Source organism: Leguminivora glycinivorella, chromosome 8 (genome assembly GCF_023078275.1).
Source record: "Leguminivora glycinivorella isolate SPB_JAAS2020 chromosome 8, LegGlyc_1.1, whole genome shotgun sequence".
NCBI classification, from domain to species: domain Eukaryota; kingdom Metazoa; phylum Arthropoda; class Insecta; order Lepidoptera; family Tortricidae; genus Leguminivora; species Leguminivora glycinivorella.
In genome coordinates this window covers 14,589,289-14,602,159 of record NC_062978.1, presented here as the reverse complement: position 1 = coordinate 14,602,159, position 12,871 = coordinate 14,589,289, and the positions used below count along the sequence as shown (strand labels likewise).

The 12,871-nt window shown below is 37.5% G+C and overlaps 1 protein-coding gene across 2 annotated transcripts in view; it reads left to right on the top strand.

Moving 5' to 3' along the window:
• Positions 1 to 2,809: 2,809 nt before the first annotated feature.
• Positions 2,810 to 12,871, top strand: part of LOC125229179 (phospholipid-transporting ATPase VA) — a 131,494-nt gene continuing 121,432 nt past the window's right edge. For both annotated transcript variants that reach the window (XM_048133972.1, XM_048133970.1), the window contains exon 1: positions 2,810 to 3,981. In XM_048133972.1, coding sequence (XP_047989929.1) covers positions 3,182 to 3,981 — 800 coding nt within the window. In that variant the 5' untranslated portion in view covers positions 2,810 to 3,181. The remainder of the gene's footprint in view (positions 3,982 to 12,871) is intronic.

Genomic DNA, 12,871 nt, shown 5'->3' with positions numbered 1-12,871 from the left:
ACGTTTATTGAGTTATAAAAAAAATATTAAGTATATTTTTTACATTTTTCATACAACTAATGTTTTAAAATAGACACATGTCACTTAAAATAAACAATAAACAATTTAAAAAATATGGTTATGGCATAATAATAACAATAGGATAACATAACATTTCTAAAAATGATTGAGTTGTAAATAAATAACTAACAACAAATTTGAACCAAAATCAACTCTTTCCCAAAAAAAAATGTCAAAAATCGTCGCATCTGTAACTTTTTATTATTATTGTAGAATTAAACCATCGAAAAATATTGTGGAATTCAAAAAAAGACATAAACGAAAAAATCGAAAATGTGTGGACTTTTTACTGGACTAAAAAAAAACAGCACCTGTATAAAACATCTGCTTATCGTTTCCTACTCTATAAAAGACCACTAATTTTTGGGTCCCATACAAAAAAAAACAGACTTTCTTTTTTTTCTGCTGTTAATTCGCCATATTTCGAAAAAAATTATTCTACATTTATTGTTCCTTATATAATTCTCTATTGCAGCGGTTCTCAAACTTATTTTCCCATGGAACCCTTTTGGAAAGCAAAATATCTGACGGAACCCTTAAATTAAATAAATAAAAAAAAGTCTTAATCATAATAGTAAAATGTAATCACTAGATTCTAATGTGAGGTATTACATGGAACTGTTTTTATTTTTACAATTGGTGAATCTTTGGTTTTATGGAAGAGAGTTGAAGTCGCATATCAGTCAACCAGAATTCACACGACGGAGCCCCCAGAGAGGTTCGCGGAGCCCTAGGGCTCCGCGCAGCACACTTTGAGTATGGCTGCTCTATTGGATAGCATTTTTCAAAAAATGTTTTTCTAAAAAAAGTGCGAATGTCCTCTTTTCGAGCCATCCAGCCCACCGCGGGCCGTACACACGAGTGGGTGCGAGCAAAAGAATAACTCTTTCTCGCTCCCACTTACAGACGACAACTTTAACATGAGTATATGACGCCACTTTTTGAAAATTAAATCTCTTCAAAATAATTTTGTAAAAGTATGTTTTTTAGCAATAAAGATTACATTTTTACATGGGATAGGAGGCAAACGAGCAGACAGGTCACCTGATGGTATAAAAATATTTTGACCATTTTGGAGCTACGTGCACTTCCCTATAATAATGACGCCGACTTTCAATCCGGAGGTCTTAGGTTGAAATCCAGGCACGTGCCAATGAGTTTCTCGATAGTTATATATACTTACAAATATCAGTAGATATTTGCCAATAGCTTATCGGGAAGGAACACATCGTTAGGAAAACTGCATACATCGGTTAATATGAATATATAAAGCTTGTCCAGCAACTTCTATCAGTGGAAGGAGAAGAAATTTTACATGACAACGTTTTGTGACTTAATTCGTAAGAACATGCTAAAAGAGCTTACGAATATCACCACTCGCGCTCAGTCATGTAGCGACTTGCACAGTAGTAAAAACTTTAAATAATATCATGTCCAATTTTATAAAGCCTAACTGCGTCGTAAAACTGTTTAAAAAATCAAATGTATTTATGAGATTTACTATCAAGAAAGTTCTCACAGAAAGTTTGGATTTCGTGCCTTTTTAGTGGCCAGATTTGTTTGTCCGACTATATTAACTTAAGTACATTAAATTCTTAGAGGGTGCGCCTTTGCGCGTGTTGCGCCGTACGTACTTTTTGAAGCGACTTTTTTGTATGAAAGGGAATAATCTGTTTCAGTTAGTATGAAAGTGCGCTCACGAAGCGACGCAACTTTTCATACAAATACCCATAGCTGGGCATTAACTCGTTAATCCGTTAATCGTTAATTAACGAAGTTAACATTTCGATTAACGGATTAACTTTTAAGTTAACTTAAAAAATGTTAACGGATTCGTTAACTTCCGTTAAATTTCATCGAGTCCGTTAATCGTTAATCCAGCACCCCAAGCGGCTTGCTGCGCCGCGAAAACCACGTTCTTACTGCAGCTGTAAAAGCCCATAGTACGGCAAAACCTAGGTTTTATCGGTAAAAGCAGATCCGTCGGTTATAAACAGTCTAAAGACCAATTGGTGACTTTGGATCACTTACCTATTCGAGATCTCCTAAATCTTATTAGGCATGCTAGATCGATCACTAACCTTTGAATAGAGTGCAATCATCAGGCATGACAGACAAATCGCGCAACCGACGCATCGAGTTAGAGTCCGGCGCGGGCCTTAGATTACTCTACCAAGTTATCGTGGCCCACAGCATCGAGTTGTTATCTCAATCCGAAGAACCAACGCACCACGATCGCGACCGCATGAATGACCCAATAATTACCAATCCGAAGTAAAACCTAGGATTTAGCCAACCAACGGCGGTAAAAGCCCGAAGAGACCGTATTTAATTGTTACATTTCGGTTTTTTGCCGATTGGCGTCACAGGTTTTAATAGTTTTTGGTGGATACTTAGTAAATAGAAATACATAATACCTACAGTGGAGTCCTATTTTTATGACGTGTTAACGGATTATCGATTAACTTTAACTTCCGTTAAATCTACCGAAATGTATCGCTTTAACGATTAACGAAGTTAACTTTTTAAGTAACGGATTAACGATTATCGAAGTTAACTATTTGATTAACGGTGCCCAGCTATGCAAATACCTAAGTCGCCGAGCAACTTTGTCGCCTGTGGGCGCGCACCCTTAAATATAATTTTACTCAATTTGAAAAACGTAAAATCTATCGATAATGATGCTACACTAGCCTCTGTCATCTGCGCGCAGCCGCATACCCGTTTGCTACTCGCTGTTGTCGTTGTCGTCAGTTGCTTGGCTGTCAGTCAGACGGCTGATTCGAGTTTTGCCAGTTTTCGAGTTCTGTTTCGTTCCGTTGCACCGTGGCGATTATTATTGTGTGATTTCATATTCAAACAAACATTATGTGCTATTGAGAATGAAAAACACTCACTCAAGAGCGGTTGTAGTGTTCTGTGTTTGTTTAGTTCCTTCGAATGAAAACTAGAGCAATGTGTGAAATTGTAAACAGATGACTTCAATCAAACCATATGTTTCGATACCTGCAGTGTTTCGGCCCAATCTTATCGAGAGCGCCGGAACAGCCGACGAAACGCCGTGAATAGTGGATTTTAATGAGCAGCAAGATAACGCGGACCCCATTTCAGATGAATAAAAATGTCAACAGAAGGAAGCGGAGAGACTCCATCGAGTGGTCCGAGCCTTCCAGGGGCTCCGGAGCAAACGTACCTATTCCCAAAGGCGAAAGGCCATTCGAGGTCCATCAGCCATGGAGGCACGCCGATGCTGGCGGGCGCACCAGCGCCGCGGCCGCTCAAATCGGCCCTGCGCGGCCACCAGCGCGCCTTTTCGCAAGGCCAAATCGGCGACGGGCGTGCTGGATCGGGTGCGCCGGGCCACAGCCGCACTGGGTCGCGCACGGACTTCATCCTGCCACCTGGGCACCGTGCGGATGCGCCGGCGGCGCCACGCACAGGCTCCGTGCGCGCTCACTCGCGGCAGGCCTCGCGTTCCGACTCCATTTACACCCTGCGCCGCAACTCGGTTGTGAGCCCATGGCGACGGACGCTGTTCTGGCTTATGCGCCGGCAGGCCCCTCAAGTGGACGCGCGCCACATTACCGTTGTTCCCAACCATCTTGTGCCTGAGAAAACCCCTCCTAAAGAGCACCCAAATGGCCAGCGTTGTAATAACAAAATCAGGACTACTAAGTACACACTGTTGTCATTCCTTCCTAAAAATTTGTTTGAACAGTTTCATAGAGTTGCCAATGTGTACTTCATATTTATAGTGCTGTTAAATTGGGTGCCGACCCTGAATGCTTTTGGCAAAGAGATTGCCATGTGTCCGGTAGTGTTTGTGCTAACTGTGACTGCCATCAAAGACTTATTTGAAGATCGACGGAGACACCTCTCTGACAAAAGAATCAACAACTCCTATTGCAGAGTTTATAAAGTGTGAGTATATTTAAATCTCTTTCTTATTTAATGTTAAGGGGGTAATTATATTGATTGAAAAGTGCAAATACTGTTCTTTGTTAGTATGTAAATCAAAAACTTGGATACATATTTTCACCTCAAAGATTGATAGTGATAGCAGTTCAGGGTAGTTATTATTTACCTTTAATAATATAATTATTAACCTTATAACACTCTTACCCATATTGACCTTACCTTATCTGTGGTAATGCATACAAACAGACATCCAGAAATGCCCAATTAGGACAGTGTGCCACCACTGGTGCTCTTACATAGTATAGTACAAACTTAGGATATCCCTCATTTTGTTGTGATACTAATTTTAATGTTGGATGTATGTCTCTATTATATAATTTGGTGCACTTGCTAGTTTTTTAAATTTTGTCATGGTGCTCTAGCATAGTTATCTGATATTATATTAGATAAGTGACATCATGAGGAGGATTTATTTTTACTGTCCTGACTTCTGTCTACCATGCCCCAGGGTACCAAAGAGCACAGTTCTTGAACCCCTAACTTAATATATTTCTTCTATTTACATACCGGGTGCCCGGTAATTAATGGACAACCTTTTAACCACCAAGAGGGCACCTTATACTGGTTCAGAAAATCGACTAAGTTTTAGTAAAAGTCGCCTGGTTTTCGAAATTTTCACACTTTTTAAAATTTTAATACTACCTAAAATTTTAAAAAGTATGAAAATCTCGAAAACCAGGCGACTTTTACTAAACCTTAATGTCGATTTTCTGGACCAGTATAAAGTGCGCTCTTGATGGTTAAAAGGTTGTCCATTAATATCAATTAAAATTTTAAAAAGTGTGAAAATCTCGAAAACCAGGCAACTTTTACTAAACCTTAAAGTCGATTTTCTGAACCAGTAGGTGCCCTCTTGGTGGTTAAAAGGTTGTCCATTAATTACCGGGCACCCTGTATAAGACTGACCTATTTCACCTACCTAAAAGAGCAGTGATGTGTAGGTATTTTTGTCTGTATTGAACAAATCAATTAGCTAATGATGGCCACTCTAACATTTTAAAGTACAAATAGTTAAACACTCACTTTTACCACTAGTAATTGTTGTAATTAACTGTCAATGCTATTAAATGTTGACAGACAAACTAATAATTAATGCATAACATAAACTGTTAATTTTGTTTTGTTGCTAGTTAGTAGTTAGGCTAGGCTAGTGATCGTTTTTTAGGAAGTGATTTGAAAGCAACATATCGTCACTACTTTGAAAAAATGTCGTATCTCATGCTTCTCCTCAAAGTTAAAACGCAGTAAGTCTATATGCATTCCATACATACTTACTACAATTTTCTTTTCATTGACAGATGAAGATACAAGTTTTTTCTAAAGTAGTGACTATATATTGATTTAAGTTGTTCATTTTTAAATTACATTGACATCACAATAAATTAATACCTTACCTAATACTTAAAAACCAATAAACTAAAATCTATGTACAATACTTGTCCCGGGCCCTTCCAGACGCAAAGGTTCCCATCACACTTGATGCATTTCCATGCTGAATTGCGATAGACAGCCTCTGCATCAGAAAAGACTTGGAACACTTTTTTCTGTGTTCCAAGTGTACTTAGTTTATAATGAGACTGACGTAATGTTTGCCCACTTACATGTTTTACACACTTGACCAAATCTCGCTTATTCTCTAGGACAGTGAACCCCATTAATGTAAACAAGAAAATTCACACCTACACCATTTTGTGGGTACTTCAGTACATGTAATGACATCATTCTTGATGGAACATGTAAGGCAATATTTTTTTTACTGTACTTAAAGTTAGACTAGCACTAGCAGTGCTCTGGCTTTGCATGCATAGAACAAATAAAATAATTAATGAAAAAATATATCTCTACTACACCTTCCTCAATAATTATGCTTGCATTGGTTGAAACTGTAAAACTATACTATAGTTTATGAGTTTATCATGAACATTCAGACAGACAGATGTGGCGACCTGGCGGGCAATTTTGTTCTATAAGGTAGTGTACCTTAGTGTACCCACTGTACCTTAGTGTATTTAGTCACACAATTTTTTTTTTACCAAGTTAAATAGCTATCAAATATTGTGGCAAATTGTAAACGACGTACTTGGTAGCTAATCATTCTAGCCACCACACAATCAAAATTCAGCATTCTCAGTAATAGATCTTTAAAAATCACATTTTTCTTTGTGCTGAGTAGTGTAGGAGATTTGGTATAAGGAAATTCTACACATCTCAATTCTCATACCATAACAAGAATTGCGCGTGAACAATATATTTTAGACTTTTTTGTTTTGTTGTTTACTCATGTACTTATAAAGCAAATGAAATTTATTTTAATTTCATTTTAAGTAGCAAATTTAATTTTGAAAGAAAGAAAGAAATGTACATCTTGATGCTGGCCTTGTGGAGACGTGGAGACCTGTCCAAGCGATCGTGTCAGTAGGTATTTAAACAAAAATTTAAGTTAAACGAGATATGGAAAGGGTTTACAAATATCAAAACTAGATATATTACTTTAAAATTGAGCATTAATTTATTATTTTAATTTAACCTATGTGTGAGACTAATTAGGTTTTACCTACTGGTTGCATGGAACGAAAATAATAAGGCAAGAATGGCATTGGCACTAGCAAGTGATCTATTGAACAGATTTCTGCAAATTTAAGATGTAATTATTGTATTTAACTTTAAAAGACAACATTGCATGGGAGATTTCTATGGGCGGCGGTATGTTATTCCAGCATCTCGTGGCGGCATATATAAAGCTGCCACGAAATGCAGCTGTGTTGTGCCGTGGACAGATGAGACGAGTAGCTTCCCTAACTTGCCGCTGAGAAAATTTCAACTTTTCGATAGATACTGGGGTGTCAATGGCTTAATAATGCCAAATAGCATTAATGCAAAATGCAACAAAACAACATGACTCCATGTTAAGTATACACATTATTTTCAAATTTTAGTTTTGGCCTCTGCCAAATGCCTATAATTGAAATAGCATTATATAAGTAGGTCAATGTAGGTACTTAGCTAACAACTAGCTACTTAGCAGTCACAATGCGGTAATAATTTTTGCATAGGCACTGCAGATTTGCGTTGTACAAGGCTTCTCTCGTACTAAGGCGTTTGCTATTAGAAGAGCTCTGATGACGTGACGCAGACAGTTCGACATGAAGGTAATTTCCTCAGATTAGCTTCTGGCACTTGCCTTCCCCGCCAGTGGCACGCCCCATAAACAATGCTCCATGAATTATGAATTTATCATGTGACTCGTCGGTATGCTGCTGAGAATACCGTTGAATTTCTTATGTTGTTTGCTTCAACCTTTCAGCCGCTTGTAAGCCACGTGGGAATCCTTAATCGCGTTAGCGTGCGTAGGTACCAACGTCGGCTTATAGGCGCATATACAAAGTATCTATATTTGTTTACACGTTAGAAAATCAAGGCGGCTCCCAAATGTCAGTGTCAAGTTCCAAGGTTCTGAAGGCTCTCCTCGTTTATCAGACACGTTAAATTGAAACTCCCTTAATAATTTACACGTAGACCGTATATGTATAATTCTACTACTACCGAAAACATATTTTAATTAAGGTCAAGTGGAACGATTGCGCCTGGTGGGATAAATGCGTATTTTAAAGATCCATACTTATATTATAAATGGGAAAGTGTGTGTGTCTGTTTATTTGTCCGTCTTTCACGGCAAACAGGAGCGACGAATTGACGTGATTTTTTAAGCGGAGATAGTTGAAGGGATAGAGAGTGACATAGGCTACTTTTTGTCTCTTTCTAACGCGAGCGAAGCCGCTGGCAAAAACTAGTATATTATAAACGGAACATTTCAGAAATACTTTAACTGACTGCAGCCTGTAATATACCTACGGCTATATGTTTCGTTTATAAGAATTATAAGATTACTTTAAAATCGTATTTACAGCACCACAAGTCGCATTTATCCCGGTTGATCTCAGTATTTTTACTCGGAAGTTATCTTTATAAGCATTATTTGAGTTCAAGTAGACTGTTTTCAAAAATGACTTTAAAATATAATTTTTTTTTAATCTTAACGGATTGATTTGCGGGACTTTCAAAAACAAATGGACCAGCCTTAACATTGCTGAATATTTTAAATAACAATGAAGACTTGTTGTAGAAGAAGTGTTGAAGAAGAAGAATTGTTCTGCGTAAATGATTCTTTTTAGGTAACTAAGAGAAGTTATCGACTCCCGAAAGAGCTACATGCGGCTGACACACCGCGACTGGCTTGCGGAGTCTTAGACACTAGATTACATACATAATACATGTACATACATATAATCACACCTGTGTCCCATAAAGGGGGGTCTTAGATTACGATAGACAATTAGAGTAAAACAATTTAAAGTTGCAGTATAGATGTGTGTTTCACTGTTACAAACATCTAACAGGTAATTGCTGGAAACCGCGCTTCACTTAATGTATTGGCATTGTCACGTCACGTGTTTGCATAGCTATAAAAGTTGTCAGTGATTATCTCGTGACTTGACAATATTCCCCACAACTCTCGTTTTTTTTATAAAGCCTTTTGTCTTAGTAGATAATAGTAGGCTTGCCCATTAAATTTGTACCTAGGATCTATTAGAGCTTATGATCTAAACCTCCTTAAGCCTTCATGACTAAAAATTAAGTCTTTGTCTGTGCCTATTGAACGGAAATCTAATGCACTGTGTTACAAAATCTATTACAGCGGCGATCAGTGATTGCGGAGCCATGAATATTGAATGATGGTGCTGTCTATTCACAGAACTTTCGATTGCTGATCATGCCCATTGTTAGTAGACCTCGAAATGAGTAATATTCTACTGGTACGTACAGATCAGCGTTGTACTGGATTGTTTACGAATGGTCTGTAAGCGATGGGTGCAGCAACCATGAAGTGGGTCAACCCCCGGTCAAGGTCCTGGGCTAGGGACTGACATGACAATAGGAATTAAACCTTTAATGTGGTTGGTACTTTGCTAAAGGCTTATTAGGATTGATCGCATGCGTTGAATTTTTTTTAATAACTAAACAGACATGTAAGAATTTATCAACATCGTAACATCACGCCTATTGAGTACGAGAACTAAGACTTTTTTAAAAGATTTTTATAGCTTATTGTTCTATATTTATTATTTTTTCTGAACTATCCAGGCTTTTTTTTAATCGATAGTTAGCTAAAGCAAAGCAGTAGTTAATCGATGGAGAAACTAAAGACGAAGGCCTGTTTTGGATTCTCTTCGTATTTTTCTGCGAATCATCTACAACACTTTTAGAACGGAGTTGATTGGGGTCTGTTCAGACCTTTAAAGATTATTAAAGTCATTCTGTAGGGATTCTGTCAAGGTGAGTTGCGTGGTTAAAGTCTTTCGGGTTTCTTAATGGTCACCGTATAATAAAAAAGAAGATACATATATAATAATTTATTCTATGTTATATGGTGATTGAAAGAATCAGCATGTCAATCTTTTTCAAATAAGTATGTTTTTACTACGTTACAAAACTTAATAAAAAATGATGTTATAAGCTTTGTTAATAACTTAATTATTAACCGTAGTTAACTCCACCATCAAAACCAGAATGCGTGCTTATGACGTTATGATATATCTCTCTCTTATCGCTGCGATCAAACACTAGTCTCTGGCGAGGAACTATTTAATACGCTTATCGTTACGTTACGTTTATACTTTTCGCAAGAGTATTTATTTATTAATGTATGTAATCTAGATGATGTAAAAATTACAGGATAATTTTATTACTACGTAAATACGTATCATTCCACAGTGTGGTGACGGCTTAAGACGTTCACTAGCACTACCCCCCTTTCTACCATGGGTGTCGTATTAGAAGTAGACTGAATCCATATCCGTTCAGTCGTGGTTGATGTGGTGTGGCGAGAGCCCCAGAACTTGTCTCCGCATTAACACAATTTCGTTTTCATTGAACCCCTTAACGCCGTGGCTTGCGTGGGCGACGGTCGCGCGATGGTCGCGCGACGGCGATACTACGCATACGAAATCAAACCTTATCGATATGGAAGTATGAGACGCGACGGCGACGGTCGCGCGACCGTCGCCCACACAAGACGCGGCGTAAGAGTAGCTGTCTACTCCTTTTGGGAATACAGGCGTGGGTTTATGTATTGAGGTGGTTACAATTTTGAAGAGTATACCGAGTAAATCCTTAGTTTTATTGACAATTTTATTTCACTGTCATCTATTTTAGCCGGTTGCGAGATTGGATCAGAGGAGGAGGGGATGTGATGTGGCATGTTTTTGAAAAACATAATAGGGTCTTCTGTTTTTAAACCCCGACGCAAAAATGACGCGGTGTTATAAGTTTGACGTGTCTGTCTGTTTGTGTGTGTGGCTGTCTGTGGCATCGTTGCTCCCGAACGGATGAACCATTTAGATTTAGTTTTTAACCGACTTCAAAAAAGGAGGAGGTTCTCAATTCGACTGAATGTTTTTTTTTTTTGTATGTATGTTACTCGATATCTCCGAGAATTGTGGACCGATTTTCAAAATTTTTTTTTTGATCGAACGGGTATAACCTCTAGATGGTCCCATTGGCACCAAGTCGGGGTCTGATGATGGGATCCTGGAGAAATCGAGGGAACTCTTCAAATGTTATAGGTACATGTAATGTTTTTAGTGTATTTTTCAAAGGTACACCAGTATTTACGCCTGGTGGTAATAATTTTATATGGCAGAGCTGATGATGGAAAGTCAACTCCTCAATGGTTAGGAGTTAAAGGATAATTCTTTCACTAGTGTGCATATATTCGGACTGATACATATAATATCAATAGAAACCACTAAAAATCAACAAATAAATAACTTTTTAACAAAAAATAAAACCGCCTTCAAAAACAAATCAATTATTTTTGGAGTCGGTACCAGCCTGCGTATGGTTGGGTGGGGCAAACAGGCAATAGCAAGGCGACGAACAGGTCTGGTAGTTCTGGTACCGACTACAAAAATAATTGATTTGTTTATAATTTGGTGTTTAGATTATTGCAATACGATAAGAAATCTGAATTCAAAGGTTTATTATTTTTTGCTTTTTAGTTTCTCCGTGTTTTGTAACGCGCTTATTTTTGAAGGCGGTTTTATTTTTGTTTGTAAGCTGAATTAGTCGGAGTGTTCTTAGCCATGTTTCATGAAAATCGGTCCACTATGTCGGGTTTTTTTTTTCAAAATTTTAATTTTGTGGTTAAGTTATTCACTTCGTAGTGAGTGAAAACGTGATGCTCTTTATTAGCTAGTTAACACTGTTAGAAGTCATTGGAGCTGGAGCTTAGATGATGTTTTGATGCAGTATGTGACCATTAGGTATTTTTAAGAACTTGGGTCTCTCAACAATCCACTCACGTTTGTGGAACACGATTGCAGGAATTCCATGGTCTCTTCGTGAATGCAAAATGCTAACGTTGCCTATTGTAAGTTATTGGTGGTTATTGTTACTTGCATGCACTGACTGAATTTAGTTTTTTTTTTATTTATTAAAAACTATTCCAAAGTGTTATAGTAAAATATTCTTCGTTACAATATGTATTTTACTCTTCAGGTTAGAAAAGCGGTTTTCATAATAGTTTGCAATTTAGATTAATTTTATTTAGAATGAAATAACTTAAAGCCACATTCTGCTATAATAATATTGACGATTATTAAGGAAGTAGTGAAAGTAAAATTTTCTACTCACTTTTGAAACTAACTTTAGACAGACACCTTGTCTGTAACAATTCGTTCTCAGCTTGACCAATCATTATAACTATTCCACTGACTGTCAATTAACATTTAGTTTAGTACGCATCGTGTCGTTATCGCGTTATATTCAACGGTTAATTAAACGATTGCTTTAATGATCGCAATTAAAAGCGGCACGGATACAATGAGACAATTATGTGATGACTGATGAACTAAAGCCTGGGTATTAGAGGGATTATGCGAGATGGCGAGAGGTTGTTCAGCCCGTCAGTGTCACAGATTTTATTAGGTACCAAATATTTATGGTGACCTGTCTGGGATATTGTAATTAATGGCCGATTAGTAGGCGCAAGAATTTTACGAATTACTGATAACATATCAGTCACAATAGTTATATACGGACGGTATTTTTGTATGCTGTGACTTGTTATGTGCGATATCTTCGAAAGGGTCTCCTTCGATTTAATTACGTGGTAATAGTCTTCGTGTAATTGTCTTCGTGTGTTATAGATTACACTTAGGTATCTCAAAATATAATAATATAATAAAACATTTAAAAAAATCTTACTTCCTCCAACATATTCTCAAAAGATTTTTTGTGGCCTTTAGGTAGGTACAAATACAAAACCCCGCCTGTTATTGAAGAGCCACTGAAGATCATAAAAGACTAATTAGTCTGCTTGTGTGGGCTTGTTTCAAATATTAAAAAATCGGAAACATTCATTGCGTTGTTTTTCGGAGACTTATTTATCGAGATTAGACAAGGAACTTTGAAGGTGAACTTAGGCATCGAAATTAGGGTTGCCAGGTAGTCGGGATTTGACGGGATTATCCCGATTTTTTGCATGTCCTCCCGATTCCCGTCAAAATGTACTCTAAGCTACTGTTACACATGCTCTAAAATAGTATGCTAAAAAGCATGCTATTGAGTATGCTCAATATGAGCATGCTCACGAGCAGTTTACATTTGCTATGAATAAGCAGGCTAGTTTTGAGTATGCTTTCGAATAAGCATGCTCAAAGCAAACACTCCAATACACATGCCATTCGCTAGCGTGCTCTTTGCTAGTTCTAACATGGAAAACGAAGGAATCCGTATGGAACTGAACAAGATAATCATTTTGCTGAATGAATGC